We start from the raw sequence: 18,749 nt of genomic DNA, 5'->3' as shown, positions 1-18,749 counted from the left end.
CGCCATGTCTGGCTAATTCTTAAATTTTTTGTAGAGACAGAGTCTCTGGCCCTGACAACCCAGTTCCTTCCTAGGATGATTTTATGTAGGTTAGTCTTTCTGTATATACATGCCCTGGCGTGTACAACTGATGTACCACAGGCCTTTTCAGTACTGCAGTGCCCCCCCTCTCCAAACCACTTGATGCTGACTTGGCACTGTGTGGAGCTGTGTTGCCTCCATAGTCTGCAGAAGACCTAGGGGTCTGCTCTTGGTAGTGACCTAGGCAACCTTCACCCTTATGTCTCTATCTTTGTTGTTTTGTAAATTTAGCTTTAACCTAAAAAAATGTTACCTTGAATAGTTCAGGGCAATTGATTTAGGAGATTAACTTGTGAATTGGAAATGTTGAAATAGGTCATAGGTTATACTGATTATTATTTATTATTTAAGATAAGGGTTAATATGGTGTTTGCTTTGAATGTGTATGGATAAAACTGGTTTTGGAAATGGAAGAACAGAACAGTCTTGGAGAGGCTACTCTCACTGTTCTTCAGAGTCACTGGCCTTCTGATTATAAAGCTTGGTGGACCTACCCCCATCTCTGCATTTGGCTGACAGTGACAGCCAGACCCTTTTTGTCTGCTAATACTTAGTTGCTCTAATTGACCTGAAAGTGTCAATAAAAATAAAGAACAAAAACTGCCAAGACAACTTCTGTGAATGGTGAAGCACCGGCCACCCTTCCTTCTCATGACAGAGTGGGTGGCTCCCTGGTTGATTTCAGGTATTTGTTTCTCCCATCCCTTTAAAATTTTTTTAATAGATTTAGGGGTGCAGGTTGGATTCTGTTATATGCCTCTACTGAAGAGTCTGGGCTTGTGGTGTACCCATTGCCTGAAGAGTATACATTGTACCCGTAGGTAGCTTTTCATCCATCACCCCTTCTGTGTTCCCCCCCTTGTGAGTCTGTGATGACCATTACACCCCTCTGTGTGCCTTTGTGTAGCCATAGTCTGGCTCCCACTTATAAGTGAGAACATATGACATTTATTTTTCTGTTGCTGAATTACTACACTTAAGATAATGGTCTCTATTTCCATCCAAGTTGCTGCAAAAGACATAATTTCATTCTTTCTTATGGCTTATGTATGTCATCGTGAGTGTATATATATGTATGTGTGTGTGTCTCTCTCTCCAACATTTTCTTTATCTGTTTATCAGTTGATGGGCACTTAGGTTGATTCTCTATCTTAGTGATTGTGAATTATGCTGTGATAAACATACAAGGGCAGGCCTGTTTTGATATAATGATATCTTTTCCTTTGGGTAAAAACCTGGTGATGGGATTGCAAGATCTCACGGTAGGTCTATTTTTAGTTCTTAGAGAAATATCCACACTGATCTGCACAGGTTGTACTAATTTACATTCCCACTGACAATGTATAAATGTTCCCTTTCACCACATCAGTGCCAGCGTCTATTATTGTTTGACTTGTTATGACCATTTTAATTATAGTAAGATAATATCTCATTGCATTTCTCTGATGACTAGTGATGTTGAGCATTTTTTCATTTGTTTATTGGCCATTTGTTTATCTTCTTTTGAAAAAGATTTCAAGTATTTGTTGTTTATTCTTGCTTTGAAATTGAAAGTGTTGAGGAGGAGCTAATTGGATTTCTCTCAAGGACCTAGGCTGGCAATGGTGGGATGAGATTCACTTGGGCTATTATTTTGCAAACATTGGGAGATCACAGTATCTCAGCTCCTAAAGTCAGAAGGGAATTAAACACAGGGCGGGCGGAACTCACCTACCTGATTAGGGGGATGGTAGGGACCTATGGGGATGTGTTCCTGTATGTCTTATTTAGTGAAGAACTGAGGCTAGGAGAGATAGAGATGGCTGATAAAAAGGAGTTCTGTCTGGCTCGGCACCTGTAGCTCAACGGCTAGGGTGCTGGCCACATACCCCGGGGCTGGCAGGTTTGAACCTGGCCCGGGCCTGCCAAAACAACAATGACAACTACAACAAAAAAATAGCTGGGCATTGTGGCGGGCGCCTATAGTCCCAGCTACTTGGGAGGCTGAGGCAAGAGAATCAGTGAAGCCCAAGAATCTGAGGTTGCTATGAGTGGTGACACTATGGTACTCTACTGAGGACGACATAATGAGACTCTGTCTCAAAAAAAAAAAAAAAAAGTAGGTCTGACTGACCTTAAGTCAGTGGTCTTCCTACCCAGCAAGGTGCTAGAGCTGTGAGATGCCAAGGCCTGGGGCAGGGTGGCAAGGGGCCCAGCATTACTATCAGTGGCATGAGAGGGTGGCAGGGGAAGCTTCATAGCATTGGCCACTAGTTTACATTTATTAAACCCCCCTTAGACAAGGAGTTGTTCTCAGGGGTAAGAGTAGAATTAACCTCACCTTCTGACCTCTCTGTTTCTGTTACTACACATTAGAAACATCCTTTAATGGTTTGGGGTGACCACATACATTTACTGCTATGGCAAGACCACAGTTCTGGGCCTGGTGGTCACTTGGAGAGGTCCTTTAGTCCAGCCTGCATTCAGCTAGGTTTCCCTTTCCGCTCAGCCATGAGGCTGGCTCTCAGGGAAGAGCCCCCGGGGAGCTGAGCCTGTGCAGAGATCTCACCCCAGGTAAGCTGATGTTAGAGTAGCCCAGCCCACCTCAGAGAACATAGGCACACTTAATGGCCGAGCACACGACTTCAGTTTTCTTAGAGCGATGACTTTGGCTTTCGTTTTTTGCTCAGGCATGTCCCCTCTGGCTGCGGCGGCCCAGGAGGCTGAGAGCAGCAGGAAGGTGATCCACTTGCTGAACGCGGTGACAGATGCGCTGGTCTGGGTAATCGCCAGGAGTGGCCTCTCCTCCGAGAGGCAGTCCGCTCGCCTGGCTAATCTCCTGATGCTCTTGTCACATGTCAGGCACACCAGGTACAGAGCTGCAGAGAGCCTCTGCCCAGGGCATGGGTGGGGGCAGGGAGAGCCTTCAGAGGAGGATGAAGAGCTGGGGGGAAAGTATTTACGAGTCGCAGAAAATGAACCCCTGAAAGGGAACGGAAGGCTTCGTCAGTTCACACATTTGTATCCACAGATCTGGGTGCAGGTGGACACTGAACAAAATGTCCCAGGGCACCTTATCGGACCCTCAGGGCATCCGGTGGGGCTCATCAGTGTTCTAGCTGCTGGGGCTTATAGTTTGTTTATTGAGCCCTAAAAGGGGCAGTTCCTTCCCTAAAATGAACTGCCACCCCTCCTTACACTGCAGTCATTCTTGTCAAAAGACAACATCCAGCTCTCCTAGATGTCCCCTTGAGCTGGCAACCTGGGGCTCTGCACAAAGCCTTCCCAAGGGCTGCCTTCCCTTTCAGTGGCAGTGGGATGTTAAGGCTGCGACCTAAGAGGACTGGTGAGCATAATAGGAATACACTGACGCCGGGCAAGGGGTTGGTGATGGCTACTTGGGTAGGGTGGTGCTTGGTGTCACCCAGGAGGAGGGCAGCTCACCCCAGGGCTGCAAGAGGGGAGATGAGGATGGAAGGAAACTGCTCACCTGAGGAGTAGGAGAGTCTGAAGGCTGTGGGGAAAGACAACGTAGACCTCCAGGATGAGGGGGAGGAAATGAGAAAGACATCTGTTTCCTTTTTGTTGTTTTGTTTTTTGAGACAGAGTCTCACTCTGTTGCCCCTGATAGAGTGCTGTGGCATCATAGCTCACAGCAACCTCAGACTCTTGGCTCAAGCAATTCTCCTGCTTCAGCCTCTGGAATAGTGGGACGACAGGCACCTGCCACCATGCCCAGCTTCTATTTTCTTTTTGATGATGATTCTGCACATGACCGTTTGTAGAATAGATACAGGCGCTCCTCACCATTTGCAGACTCCACATTTGTGAATTCATCTACTTCTAACATTTATTTCTAATTCCCAAATCAATACTTAATGGCACTTTCAAGGTTATACATAACCTTGGCAAAAATTTTGGGTCACTCTCCGTGCATGTTTTGCATTTGCATTTGCATTTGCAGACTCCACATTTGTGAATTCATCTACTTCTAACATTTATTTCTAATTCCCAAATCAATACTTAATGGCACTTTCAAGGTTATACATAACCTTGGCAAAAATTTTGGGTCACTCTCCGTGCATGTTCCCAGCTCAGTCTGAAAGAGAAAATGCTCTGCCTTCCTGTTCCAGGTCCCACAGTGTAAAGATTGTCCTTTACACAATCTATTTAGTGTCATGTTTGTACATTTTTGTGGGTGTTTTCACCATTTGAAATGGCCTCCCACGGTGGTGCTGAAGTGTTGTCTGGGGTTCCTGGGTGCAAGAAAGCTGTGACGTGCCTTTCAAAGAAAACACATGTTAGGGAACCTTCTTTCAAGCGTGAAACAAAGTTGATCAATTAATGAAATCAACTAATGTTAATTTCAAACAAAGTTGATCAACTAATGAAACAGTTGTGAGCAGAGGCTCACAGGGACCCAGAGGCAGTGCTTCAGTATTTACTAACTCAGTGTTCAATGTAACTTTATAGAACAGGGGAGCTGTGAATGATGAGAATCAATTGTACTGTGCTAGGGGCTTCCCAGGTCATTGTGGGTGGTGGTGGGGACACTGTCCTTGCCCTTGGGTTGAGTTCAGAGAAGTTTGGGCAGACTGGCTCTGTGTGGGACAGCTGAGGAAGAGTTCAGCGTTCCTATGGCTGCCTTGAGAGAAGGAATCTCAGCACCTTTCTGTTCCCATAGTAACAAGGGCATGGAACATCTGCTGAGCATGAAGTGCAACAACGTGGTCCCGGTGTATGACCTGCTACTGGAGATGCTGAACGCCCACACACTTCGTGGGTACAAGTCCTCAGTCACGGGGCCCGAGTGCAGCCTGGCAGAGGACAGTGAGGACAAAGAGGCCTCTCAGAACCTACAGGTTCAGTGACCCCTGGCCTTGTGGTGAACAGCCCCCCAGAGGAGGTCGAAGGCTGAAGAAGCAAGAAGGCCAGTGGGGCGTGATCCTGGAATTGTACCTTCCTGCTGTGTGGTTTGCCCCTCGTTTGGTTGTGATAGGCTCTGTCATGGACCGTCCCTCCCCCCTTCTACTTCCCAGGAGTCAAGGTGAGAAAACCACAGTTGTCCTTGTCACCAGGGCACACCAGAAGACAGTTTCTCTGATGGCCGCAGGATCTCAATGTGGTTGGTCCCTCTCCTCTCTTCCACCCCTTTCCTTTGGAAAACATCAGGCATGCTTTGGAATGAATGGGAGAAATCTGACTTGGAAGGGCTGCAGGTTGCAAAGGGGAGGAATAACATGCACATGGGGGTGGGATGAGCCTTCTCGAGCAACCCCCTGCCTTCAGAGCCACGTGTGTGCTCTTCTTGTGGGCCACTTGGTTGTATGACAGAAACACAATGATAACCAACTAACTAGTCCCCTCCCATGCCTCCCACACAGGCCCGTGAGGACTATGTCATATTGTTACCCCCACTCCGTCAAAGGCCAGGGGGTCTGGGGTCCAGCTGGGATATGAGCCACGTTCTCCCCCAGCCCCTGCTGCCATCCTTACGTGGTTCATCCCCCCTTTTATTTTTGAGACAGAGCCTTAAGCTGTTACCCTGGGTAGAGTGCTGTAGCATCACAGCTCACAGCAACCTCTTGGGCTCAAGCGATTCTCCTGCCTCCGCCTCCCAAGTAGCTGGTACTACAGGCGCCACTGCAATGCCCGGCTATTTTTTGTTGCAGCTGTCATTGTTATTTGGAGGGCCTGGGCTGGATTCGAACCTGCCAGCTCAGGTGTATGTGGCTGGTGCCTTAGCTGCTTGAGTCATAGGTGCCAAGCTGTGGTTTGTCCCTGTTGATTTGCATTCATAGCACCTACTGATTCTTTGGGGCTATGCGTCTGTGTGTGATCGTGTTCATGGAGGACTGTGGAAGATTAAATCTCCTGGCACTGGAGTGACCCTTCCTTAATCTGTTGTCTCAAGGGGCCCAGTGTGTGCATTGGAGAGCGAGCCTGTGTGTGTCTGAAGGAACAGTTTGTCTTGTTGGGTGTGGGTTACAGCCGCAATGCCTCCCTGGGGCATAGTGAACTCAAGAGTTTCCATCTTGCAGGGGCTCATAGGTAGCAGCCACAACCCCCACACTAGCCACCCAGAGGGGATAGGGACACTTTGAGCTGTGGAGGGGCACGGTGTACTCTTTCAAGGAAGGTTGAATAGCTACCTGCAGATAGCATGTCAGCTGCAGGGAGATTCTACAGGGCTGCTGAGCAAGGCTCAGGGCTGAGCAGGGCTACTTGAACAAGACCTGGTTGGTGAACTCTCCTTAAAAAGGAGAAATATTTAGGGGTATTTACTTATAGCAAGAAAGAATTGTTTTATATACTAGGGTTCTTAAAAAATATTTTCTTATCAAGCATTTATATGATGGGCTAGGTGAAATAGAAATTTAATAAAAATATTCTAAGTCGAACATAAATAGGACGTGAAGATAAAGCACTTTTGAAATGACAGTTTCGACTTTTGTTTTTTGGAGACAGAGTCTTGCTCTGTTGCCTGTCTAGAGTTTAGTGCTATCAGGCTAGCTCACTGCAACCTCAAACTCTTGGGCTCAAATGATCCTCCTGACTCAGCCTCCAGAGTATCTGGGACTATAGGTGCCCTCCACCATACCTGGCAAATTTTTCTATTTTTCATAAAAAATATGAAAAATCTTGCTCTTGCTCATGCTGGTTTCCAACTCCTGAGCTCAAGGGATCCTCCTGCCTTGCCTCCCAGAAGGCTAGGATTACAGGTGTGAGCCACTGTGCCCAGCTCAAGTTGTTTTTTAAAAATTGAAATTTTCATACAAATTTCTTGGAATATGCCAGCCAAATCTGTAAGTAACAGCTATACTTTGGAAGTGATTAAATGATCACGTTTGATATTTATGTTACTGTTTTTAAAAATTACCTTGTTATATGTTACATATATTTTCTTTTCTTTCTGGAAATTAGTTTACTTTGGTGAGTACATTCTGCATTTACTAAGTTGTTAGGAAGATTATATTCAGTGTGACCAAGGTTGGTTTCTGCTAGTGAGACCTGGTATAATTCCTAATTTTATTACTGATAAAATTTTACTTAAAGTTGAGATTAGCTGTTTCAGGAACACTTGGGCATATACCTTAAGAAGACACTGCCGTCCGTATTCTGAGGCAGTTTGAAATTATTCTTAGGGACATTCAGTCTACACAACTAAGCTAGATTTCCTAGGAACCAGAGAACTGTGCTATCTGGAAGGTCAGTTTTATTTCTTGCTGGCCAGCCTGGAATCCCCATTACAAATAGTGGGGTTAGGAGACTGGAGAGAAATGGGAGATGAAGAAAGCAGCCTTGAGTAATTATTTGCCAGTAAATTCTATTAATTACAATTAAAAAAATATATCAAGTAAAAACCCAAAAATAACAGAATGAGGTCTGAGCATGTAGTAGAATGACTTTTTTAGGTTGGATTTTGATACCCAAGAAAGTACCAGACTGACTCAGGTGTCTGAATCTTGTGTTTGCCCAGACTTGTTGTATGTTCTATCCAAAACTCACACACTGGCCATTAGGAATATTTCCCACAAAAACTCCTGCATGCTTGTGAAGCCCGTGGGGAGGAGGATGTGACACTTTTGTTCATTTCTTCTTGGCTCAGGGCTCACCTGGGTATGCTGGGGACACAGGTCAGTCCCACCAGAGGGGCAGCCTTGGTGCAAGGGGCCTTTCAGACTGGGGCCTGGGACAAGCAGGCTCTTGAGATAACATGGTCTGTGCCCTAAACGTACTTTTTGTTTTGTTTTCAGTATTCTAGAGCCCTTTCCCCCTTCAGAGGAAGTATTTTGAATCTCTCTGCCCATCTGCTCAACACTCTCAACTTTTTTATGTGTTGAATAAATCCTCCATGTCAATTTTGAAGATCATTTCTCTTTCATAGTGCTTTCCTTTTAAATGCCATCTTTTCTGGGGTATCTGGCTCTCCCAAATGGTCCATGTTCCTTTAGGGCAACTAAGATTTCTCCCATAGCTAAACAAGAATTTCAGTGTTTTCAAGTTGAGTTTTTAAGAGGAATTAACTAGGGGGAATAGGACCTAATCACTATGAACAGTAACTGAGTACTTAAAAAAACAAAACGAAAACCCCAATTACGTTTTATGTGTTATCCTCAGACTGGTGTGAGGAGTCCTCTCCTCCATTTTATAGGATATTATAGGTGTGACCATTCAATTGGAGAAACTAGAAGTGAGATTTGGGTTTAACTCCAGAAACATGTCTAATATCTACTATAGGGGTCTTATAGACACATTTTTATGAAAACTCGCTCACATTCCTGGGAGGGAACCGGCAATCCTTAAAAAGAATTTAAGGGGCAATCCCAGGAGAGCCATGGGGAGATTCTACAGTGAGCTGTTGTGTTTTCTCAGATTAATATGGGGGTCCACACGACGAGTTATATTGTTTGCGCGTGTAAGGCAAAGTCTGAGTTATGGCTGTTTCCTTCACCCAGAGGTGGGCCATAGCCTCGTGCATTGGCGGGGCCTTGCCAAACCCTCTCCCCACCTGCTTGTATTCAGTTGCGTTTTTCTCTCAAGTGAGCTCATAGTTGTTAATCTCCCAGTTTCAATGTAGTATTGAGCACACATGATGCTTGTTTTTCCATTCCTGTGATACTCAGGATTCTCCAAATCCACCCAGGTTATACAGAAAATATACCACCTTCATTTCTCGCATGATTGAATAGTATGCCATAGTGTACATAAACCACACTTTATTAATCCATTCACGTGATGAAGGGCATTTGGGTTGTTCCCAAATCTTTGAGATTGTGAACTGAGCTTCTATGAACATTGGAGCGCACATGTCTTTATGGTAAATGGCATTTTTCTTTTGGGCATATCCCTACTAAAGGGATTGTAGGAGCAAATGGAAGGTCTACTTTTAGTTCTTTGAGGACTCTCCATACTTCTTTCCAAAAAGGCTGTACTAGTTTGTAGTTTTTTGTTTTGTTTTTTTGTGGCTGGGGCCGGGTTTGAACACATCACCTCTGGTATCTGGTGCCAGCACCCTACTCCTTGAGCCACAGGTGCTGCCCAAGGCTGTACTAGTTTGTAGTGCCACCAACAGTACATGAGTGTTCCCTTCTCTGTACCCACCCACAGCAGCATCTGTTGCTTTGGGGCCTTGTGACATGGGCCATTCTCATTGGGGTTAGGTGCTATCTCAAAGTGGTTTTGATCTGCATTTCTCTGGTATTTAGAGATCACAAGCATTTTTTCATGTGTTCGATGGCCATTCTTGTCCTCAGGGGAAAAGATTCTGTTTATGTCTCTTGGCCCAGTTTTTAATGCGGTTTTTTTTTTTTTTTTGTGCCCTTTTTTGATTTGCTTGAGTTCTTTCTAGATTCTGGTTATTAGCTTTTTGTCATACTAGTAGTATGCAAATATTTTCTCCCACTCCGAAGCAAACTGAGCTCTTAACTGCACCCTCTTTCTGGCCTCAGACCTCAGTCGACCAGGGCTAACCACAAAGGATTTGACCCTAAGATACTCTTGTACAGATTTTTCTAGAAAATTGAAGTGGCACACAAGATAGAGCTGTTAGCCTAATAAGTATCTGGGAAGTCTTAATTATTTTAGAAACAAAACAGTGCAAAACTGACAAAAGCTTTGCAATGAGGCCTACTTGTTAACTCAGTTGGAAGGGTACTCATTTTAGACTTCAGGATGAACAGAATGTCAGTTACCCATTCTTGGTAGAGCCATGTTGTATGTTCATATGTGAAAACTAAATTGAAGCAATCTATAATTTTTTTAGCAAGTGAAAACAGAGTTAGATTCTTGTTTACACCTGTTAAGGGGCTTGTATGTTTCAAATTCAAGGTAAAATTTCAGTTTCTAGGTCTATTTTGAAACAAAACATTTTTATCTAGTAAGATTTGACACATTTCTTTAAGCTGCTAAAAATACTTTAAAGAAAATGATAAAAACACACCTAAAAATATTATCGGTGCCAGACACAGTTCTCAATGCCTCAGACACATTTATTCCTTATAATAATTACTGTTACCCTAATTTTCTGGTGTAGCAGCTAGAGCGAGTCTAAGCAAACTTGCACAAGGTCACACAGAGACTAAGTGACAGAGCTGGGCAGGAGGCATCTCAGTCCAGTGCTGGAAGGATCATGCAGTTCAACTAATTAAAACTAAAGGTTAAAGAAAACTTTTAAAATTGCAGAATCTGTTCATCAAATGGAACCTGCCATGCCTGGCTGCTGTGGCTTAAGTGGCACCTCCTGGAGACACCCTGCAGATGGACGTGGAACAGCTTGCAGACTTCTAATACAGAAGTTCAATTCCATCTTTATGCATGTGTAATTTACCTACTCATGTTTATAAAGCTACTTAAGGCAAAGCCTCACTGGAATTCAAGTCTTTTGCTTTCCTGGCCAGTGGGCTGAATCTCAGCAGACTGGGGTGGGGGGCGGGGAAGATATGATTAGATTAGACCCTACCTTCTCAGCTTAGATGGGATCTGCATGAACCTTTACAGGACCAGAGCAAGGACAGGTGGAAAAAATAAGAGAAATTCTATTCTTATTGTCCTCCCACTAAAGTGGCAACCTTTGACCGAATCCAAACTTCATAGAACAAATCCCTTTATGAGAAGGATTTATTCTGTGAAATTTGGATTCAGTCAAAAGATCCCACTCAAGGATCCAAAAAGCCACAGGGGATCCCAAGGCTGCAGGTTCCTCCCTCCCTTCACACATGCCCTTTTTTCTTTGTAGCTTTCGAACATGGGGATTTTGGCTCCACCAGCAGCTCTAGGATGTGCCTAGTTACTGCAATATATGATCATCTTACCACCTTTTTGTGGTTTGGGAGTCAAGGCTTTTTTTTTAAATTCAAGCATCCTATTCACTTGTGGGGCCAACCACACCTCTTTGGGAAGGGCAAAGGTTTGATGATGCCAGTCCAGCCCAGTTCCCATTAACTGTGTGATCAACATTGCTGCATTTGTTTTCCCGTGCTGGGTGCCTTGATCTTGATGCCGTGCCTATTGGTCCTGTAACTTTATTACTCAGCGGTCCCGTGCACCGCAGTGCCTGTTGTTTGGCTATAACTTGTCCCTTTCCTGATGAATGCTTTGAACCATTAATTTGTTGACTCCAGTCACAAGTTTTAAATTTGGAACTTTTCAGACGTGAATGTTTGCTGTGGTGTGGAAGCAGATTTTGAGAACTGCTTTCTCTTCCTTCAGGCCATGCGTTTTTCTTACTGTGTCCCTTTAATGTCTATGGAACTGTTGCAGAGAGTTTACTTTGACATAAATAAAGTGATCTTCGTGATTTTGGTTTTAAAAATGTATTTTTTGGGAGCTGAATTTAAGAACTTATAGTCATTAGGCTAAGGAACTTGTATCTACATTCTATTCTGAATTCTACTTAATCCCTGAAGAAAGATAAATTATTTTAAACAGTTACAATACTCTTAAGTTATGTGGTAAAAACACAATCCCTCTTCCTGTATCAGTTTAACAATTCAATAACTTCGAACACCTAAGAAAGAGAGCGTGAAGACAGTTTCTTCCCAATGGTCTCTTCACACGACATTGCCCACCAACTGCACTAATAGCACAGCCCTTGGGTGTGGCTTCCCCTGAGCTTTGGGGAAGAGATGGGCAGGGGGTCCCAGGTGCCAAGAGATTAGGAACCGGGGCCAGTCATGCCTAATCAAGAAATGGAACCAGTGTTTATCTTGTTTAGGTGGAAAGTAGACAGTGGCTACTAGAATTGCCTGGGAAGCAAGTGGCTTTGCCTGTAACATGTTAGATACCAGCTATATTAATTGGCTCTGGAGAAAGCTGGGAATAGAAAAACTGGGTGCAACCATCCTTCCCTTTCCGTGCAATCCCACCTTCATGGTTCCCTACCATATTTAAAGGCCACACCCTGCGTAATTTACACATGACCAAGGGACTTCTCTCCAGGACAAATTATGGGTTTCTAGATCTCGTAAATAATCCTGTAAACGTTAAATATGTAGAATATAAAACTTAGAATAAAAGCTCCCCCCAATATTTTAAAAATAATTTTTGTTCTTTGGTAGACATACCATTGACCAGCCTTGTAACATAATCCAGGACCACAGAAGTCTGGCTAATTTTGTTTTTTAATGAGAAACATCTAACTTGTACATACCACAAAACAGCTTCAGGTTTCTGTACCATCCCTGTGTGGCCAGTCAAACCAAACCTGAAGCAGCACTTTAAATGTGAAAAAGTCTTAGAAAATTAACTTACAAAAACATCCCTATCAAGTCTGTAGTTTGGCATTTACTGTACATTAGTCAAAGGCTCGAGCTAAAATCTGATTTTTCTTTAAAAAAAAATCAAAGTTTACATTATTCATATAGATTCAGCATTGTTAAAAAATATGCACAAATAACCACATTCATGCAATAGAATTTCTTTAAAAATTTAAAGTGATTTAAAGGAGCAGATCTAGGTACTGAACAGAACATTTTGGTTTATAACTTTCAGCTCAAAATGGTTAGTTGATCAAAGTAAAACTGATTCTAAACATTTTAAATATGATTGTTTCAATCAATCAGCTAAGGGTGCATGTGAGTTTCTAGACCATTTCTAAGGTGAAATCTGCTTGCTTGTTTCTACAGTATATAGTATCTGTCATGAACACCATTGCTCACTCAACATATTGATTACATTATAATAATGCTGTTTTACAAATAAATCAGAATTTACAAAGTGCTTGGATTTTCAGGAAACTGCCATTTCCAGAAATCACTAAACCAATCAACTAGCTTTGCCAAATGCCTGGGGTGCCTGCTGCCCAGGTGCTGTGTCTGTGGGGAGGAAATTCATTTGAAAGCTGCCCTGGGCTCCACAGCTGGACAAGCCTAGTAGGAAGGACGTGCAGCATGTCCTGGGACCTTGCCAATGTTAAGAGTCACCCACAGATTGGTCTAGGGTCACAGGTTGGGCACCTTGGCAGCTGGGCTGGTGGCATGGAGCTGTAGCCAGCTGGGCCCGCTAAGTGGGGGGTGGCCCGTTGGTGTACCGCAGCATGGGGTAGAAGGACCGGGCGAAGTTGTTGGCTTGAGTGCAGCTGTAGTCTTCCTCGGAGGAGGGCAGCAGGCAGGCCAGAAGCAGCAGCAGCAGCAGGAGCAGCTGCAGGGGCAGCGCCGCCCTGATCACCCGGGAGAGGAAGGAGCGCCGTGGCCACGCCCCTCCAGGCACCCTGCCAACACAGGAGGTTAGAGCTGATGGGAGCTGCCAGGGGACAACCCACTCGTGTCACCTGACCTCCTGCTGACGTAAATAAGAAATCCAGGATTATAATGGGGCCAACAGCTGGGTTTCAGTTTTAGAAGAGTAGCCTAGCCCTTTCCAGGACAGACAACGCCAGATTTTTACAAGGATCTTGACAGTGGCATTGGGAAGACTGGTACAGTTGGGGATGTGGGACAGGGAACCTGGTGCTGTGACTGTAATGCCATTTACCTGCTCTCTGTCTCCATCTCACCATTTGTAGTCCTCTCTGCTCCAAATTGCTGGATTAAAAAAAATCCAATTAATAAATTGAAGACAGTTTAGTCCTGTCAATGATAAACATCCTTCCTTAAATTACGTATCTCCCTTAGGTCACCTTCCTGCATTTTTAAGTTTTTTTTTTTTACAAAGTCTTACTGTGTCACCCAGGCTGGTGGGCAGTAGAGAAATCATAGCTCACTGTAACTTCGAATTCCTGTGCTCAAGGAATTCTCCCATCTCAGCCTCCAGACGCTAAGCTGGTACTACAGGTGTGCCACCATACCTAGCTTCCAAGGCTGTTTCTGTTCTGGTCTCAAACTCCTGGGCTGAAGCAATCCTTCCACCTCAGCATCCCACATGGGGATTACAGGTGTGAGCTACTGCACCTGGCCCCAGATTTTTGAGACTAGAGTAATACATTTAAAATTAATCTCTGAAGAAGACAATAATTGGGTTTGTTAAACTACTGAGAGTTTCACACTCTAGTAGTTAATTGATCTGATTTTGATGGCGAAATTAGGAAGCACTTCAACAAACTTACAATCTACTGTATCCCAAAGAAATGAACCAAGTAGAAGAGGGCCATTGAGGTAGGTCCTTAACAAGTGTTTTTTAATTAAAAAAAAAAAAAAAAAAAAAATTCCTTGGAGTAAGCCTCTCCATTGACCAGCAGGTTAGAGCAGACCCATGCTGTCATGAAATGTCTAATGGGGTCTTGGAGTCCCAAGATCCTGTCATCTCAGTAATTTTCAAAAATAACCAGCAGAGTTCTCATAGAAGGAAAGGGGCTCTCACCTTTGTGTTGGGGGCTGGTGCGGATGCTGTTAGAGGCTGGTCTCCCATGTCTACCTCATCCAAGCCAGGCAGAGATGTGTCTAGGTTCTAAATGCAGACCCCAAAGGTTCAGTTCAGGGAAACAGAAGATTCTGAATTGTCTCAAGAACACAGAAATGTGCTCTGTGCAGACTGTTTGTGCTGCAGCTGGCCCCCTCCCCAGCCCACATCTTTCTTGAGGAAGGGGCTATCTTACTGTTCTCACCTCCACTGTTACAGAGACTTCTTTTTTTTGAGACAGAGTCTGACTCTGTTGCCCTGGGTACAGTGGTATCATATGACACTATGTGATGTCATAGTTCACAGTTACCTCAAACTGTTGGGTCAAGAGATCCTCTTGCCTCAGCCTCCTGAATAGCTAGAACTATAGGTGCCCACCACCACACCTGGCATGTTTTTCTATTTTTAGCAGAGACGAGTGTCTCATTCTTGCTCAGCTGGTCTCGAACTCCTTAGCTCAAGGAATCCTCCTGCCTCAGCCTCCCAGAGTGCTAGGATTACAGATGTGAGCCACTGTGCCAGGCCTAACGGAGACTTTTTCAGGTAAATGGGAATGCAAACCAGGCAAGGTCCACCATGCAGTGAAAAACCTACTGTACTCAGTGAGAAGACTGAGTTCAGCAGCAGCAAGAGGGTCACAGCATAGTTTCAGTTGACAGTGAGCTCACCACAGGACAGTGACACACCAAGGACCATCAGGACAGCCTTGTCTTGGCAGTGTAGGAGAAAATACAAAGATTCTACAGCACAGGGAACAGACCTGTCCTAAGTGTGCTGAAGCCACCGTCTGGGTGTCCCATCTGTTTTGAATTGGATCACATTTGGAAGAGACCGAAGTAGACAAATGAGTGAGTGGTCAGAGAGTGACCAGGACAGCAGTAAGGAACTCAGAAAGTGAAGGCTGGTGTATGTTTGACATGCAGGCAGGGAAGAAATGATAGCTTGTCATAACCCTGCTCATGCTCACAGGTACCATTGTCATCTCACTTCTGCAAATGACAAAACAGCTTCAAAGACCTCATGCAACTTTTTAAGTCTGCACAGCTAGAAAGGGGGACAACAGAGACCCCACACTCACCACCTGCCCCTTGCTTACAGCTGGCCTCCCACAGAAAGGCCACAACAGTGCCTCTGCTCACGTCAAATATGATATCTTCACATTTAAAAGCCGCAAGTGGACTCACCTGGGTTCCCTGCAAGGACCTTAAATCTTGGGACACTTGTTCCAGTAACTGTTTGAGTTTCTTCTCAATAACATGGACTTTCTCTTCAGCCTCAATGTAGTCTTCCCCGTGCCCCTTAATCAGGAGGCTGTTTGAGATCTCCTGCAGGGAATCTACTTGAGGCTGACGTTCCATTAGCTCCTTTTCTAGTTGCTGAAGAAAAAAAAAGTGTGACCAACATTTACTTGTCAAAAGGGAAGCTAGTGTGGCCAGATGAGGTTTTCACAGTGGCAGGAAAATTGCAGGACAGAGAATGGATGGTACTCCACTTCAGAACTTTCTGCTTCTCTGATCTGCCTGTGTCCTGCAGTCCTGCAGCCCAGCACTGTTTAGATAGCAAGGTTCTATCCCACCCTATTTGTTATTCCCTCTCATTCTGAAGACAATTGCGATACTGGAGGAATTAGAGGAAAGAAGGTAAGGGGATGGCATGAGAAGATGAGACCCTCATCCTTGAGGGCAGGAAGTGAAGGAGCACTCTAAAGTCAATTAGTCCATAAACAGCAGCATAACTTGCACTATTAAAAAACACAGAGCCCGCCACAGCCAATCAGCTTCCACTGCTCACGGACGTTATCTTGCTCCATCTGGCAGCTACTAGCGATGTGCAGCTATTTATTTTATTTTTTTGAGGCAGAGTCTCACTGTCACCCTGGGTAGAGTGCCATGGCATTGTCGTAGCTCACAGCAACCTCAAACTCCTGGGCTCAAGAGATCTCCTGCCTCAGCCTCCTGAGTAGCTGGAACTACTGTCACCTGTCACTATGCCTGGTTAGTTTTTCTATTTTTAGTAGAGACAGGGTCTCACGCTTACTCAGGCTGCTCTCAAACTCCTGAGCTCAAGGTACTTTCCCACATTGGCCTCCCAGAGTGTTGGGATTACAGGTGTGAGCCACTGCACAGGCCTCATGTGGCTATTTAAATGTAAATGAAAGATTCAGTTCCAGTCACAGTAGCCATACTCCAAGTGCTCCGAAGCCACATGTGGTTAGTAGCCTTCACACGGGATGGTGCAAGTGTGGACCCCTCCATCATCAGAGCACCCTACTGGATGCTGCTGCTCTAGAGAAGGGGGCTTTACAGAAATTTTAGTACCAAAATATATTTTCTAAACAATGGCCAGTACTCCGATTAAATTTAAAATATTTAAAATTAAGCCACATAAATTCATGGATAAAAATGTCCATGAGAATATATAGATCTCATCTTGGTTTGTTAGTGACAAATCCAGGAAAACACAATTCTCCTCCACCAGGTAAGACAATTGTATGGTGGGTACAGAAAACCCACACGGCTCTGGGCTGCAGAGCACATAAGCACTATCTATCCTACCAAGCGAGCAGCATTCACCAGGGAGAACAAGTTTCTATTCAGATGGCCTCAAGTGTCTCAGGATATTGCAAACACCTGTGTCCCTAGTTCCTGAGCGTCTCAGACTTTTTGCTCAGGACTATGGCTCTTCACCTCTGCAGGTTTTTCTGCTTCAGAACTACAAAGGGCTGCCTGGGAGGACGGGGAGGGCTGAAGTCACACATCACAGACAAACGCTGCTGGCACTGCTCACAGAAGCACTAAGTGAGGCTCGGGGTCCTCTGACCCCCTGAGCTGACGGAGGCTGGTGGCAGTGCAGAGCCCTGTAGCAAGAAACTTACCCTGAGCTCCTTCTGACGCTCCAGAAGGGCCTGGGAGTCTGCCTTTGGGTTGGCGACATGAGCCTTTTGTCTCCGGTTCTCGGCGCTTGCTAACCATAGCAGCACATTTTGACTCAGCTGATGGAAGTCCTTAAAAACAGCACACACCACAGCATTGCCTTTCCTTAGAGCTCTGGAAGGGGCACACTGTGGGGAAGCTTGCAGCTCCTAATGCAGCACGGTCACTAGCTCCTCTTACCTTACCCAATGCATAAAAGGGTCAAATGTAAATTATATGCCAGGGACCTAAAACTAGAGAAGAGGACAGGGAAGACGAGGGAGCACACCTGGAGCAGTCCCGGGGGCAGCCAGTGAAATGTGCCCACAGGACACATGTGAAGGCCACACCCGTTACCTGCTGGACTCAAGGCAGACAGGCTGCAGTGGGCTCACATTCAGATACAGGGCCAAGATTATACACACTGCCTTGTGGCAGGTACAGGGCCCAGATTATACATACAGACCTAAAAAGAACCTGAGAGAGGCGCTAAAATGATTCCCATTATTCAGATGAGAATCCTGAAGTCTAGGAGGTCCAAAGATTTGTCCAAAGTCCCACATCTAGTAAGTTCAGAACAGTGTTAAATGGACCTATGTCCAGGGCCTTAATCACTCTGGCTAATGAAGAGACAGGGGAACTGGCCAGCGGCATCTTGGCCCGCAGGCTGCAGAGCGGAGAGCAGGGCCCACACAGGGTCTCTGAGAGGGGGCAAGTGGGCCTCTCAGAAGCAAATGGTAATCCTGACACCAGCCTGCTGGAGACAAAAATAGTATCTGCTGCCCCCACCACGTGGGGCGCCGGGTCAGCATACCTGGCACTGCATGAGTGACTGTCGCAGGCCGTCTCTCCAGCTGTCGACTGCACCCTGTGCCACGTCCCAGTCCAGGCTCAGCTGGCGCAGCCGCCTGTGGAGCTCCCTGGACTCAGCACTCGGGGTTTGCAGGAATTCCTTGCTGCTGGTGTTGGCAGAGACCACTAAGGCCTTGTTGGTGTCAAAGGCTTTTAATATCTCCTGCCACAGAAGGAGAGGATCTGGTTAGGCACTCTGAAAACAGGGATGCAGGGCTCACCTCAATAGGGAGCGGATCTTCCACACGCTCTCCCTGCCTTGCCTGTGACTGGCTGGGAGGCGTCAGGTGAGGAGCTGCGGCACACACTCAGCCAACTTGGCCGGCCAGGCCCCAGAGCAGAGGCCTGCCTGCTGCTGGGCCGACTTGACCCTGCTGACCTCTGTAGCCCCTGCCCTACAGCTGGCTTAATAACATTTCTAGACCCAATTAAAAGTCTTTCAGACAAAATACATATAATTATCCTGATTTGCCCCTTGGTGTTATCCAGAAATGTTCTCCCTTAGGAGGAACAGTAGCCCCTGACATGTTAATGAAAAGGTGAAACTCAAGTAAAGACGTAAAGAGTGCCTGGATACCCCAAGACTCC

General features: G+C 45.4%; 2 protein-coding genes across 7 annotated transcripts in view; one reads left to right on the top strand and one right to left on the bottom strand.

The window, feature by feature from the left end:
• The window catches only part of ESR2 (estrogen receptor 2), a 58,478-nt gene extending 48,167 nt beyond the window's left edge, over nucleotides 1–10,311 (top strand). The window contains exons 8-10 of the mRNA XM_053601266.1: nucleotides 2,751–2,931; nucleotides 4,745–5,107; nucleotides 10,246–10,311. Of these exons, the coding sequence (XP_053457241.1) occupies nucleotides 2,751–2,931; nucleotides 4,745–4,931 (368 nt within the window). The 3' untranslated portion in view covers nucleotides 4,932–5,107; nucleotides 10,246–10,311. The remainder of the gene's footprint in view (nucleotides 1–2,750; nucleotides 2,932–4,744; nucleotides 5,108–10,245) is intronic.
• The window catches only part of SYNE2 (spectrin repeat containing nuclear envelope protein 2), a 424,477-nt gene continuing 415,639 nt past the window's right edge, over nucleotides 9,912–18,749 (bottom strand). For 4 of the 6 annotated variants that reach the window (XM_053601260.1, XM_053601261.1, XM_053601264.1 and 1 more), the window contains 6 exons: nucleotides 18,124–18,324; nucleotides 17,273–17,401; nucleotides 15,582–15,773; nucleotides 14,359–14,445; nucleotides 13,534–13,583; nucleotides 9,912–13,270 (listed from right to left, as the gene is read on the bottom strand). In XM_053601260.1, coding sequence (XP_053457235.1) covers nucleotides 13,063–13,270; nucleotides 13,534–13,583; nucleotides 14,359–14,445; nucleotides 15,582–15,773; nucleotides 17,273–17,401; nucleotides 18,124–18,324 — 867 coding nt within the window. In that variant the 3' untranslated portion in view covers nucleotides 9,912–13,062. The remainder of the gene's footprint in view (nucleotides 13,271–13,533; nucleotides 13,584–14,358; nucleotides 14,446–15,581; nucleotides 15,774–17,272; nucleotides 17,402–18,123; nucleotides 18,325–18,749) is intronic. The other 2 variants (XM_053601262.1, XM_053601263.1) reach the window with 1 other exon arrangement.

This window comes from Nycticebus coucang, chromosome 9 (genome assembly GCF_027406575.1).
Source record: "Nycticebus coucang isolate mNycCou1 chromosome 9, mNycCou1.pri, whole genome shotgun sequence".
NCBI classification, from domain to species: Eukaryota; Metazoa; Chordata; class Mammalia; order Primates; family Lorisidae; genus Nycticebus; species Nycticebus coucang.
This window is presented reverse-complemented; position numbering and strand designations above follow the sequence as displayed.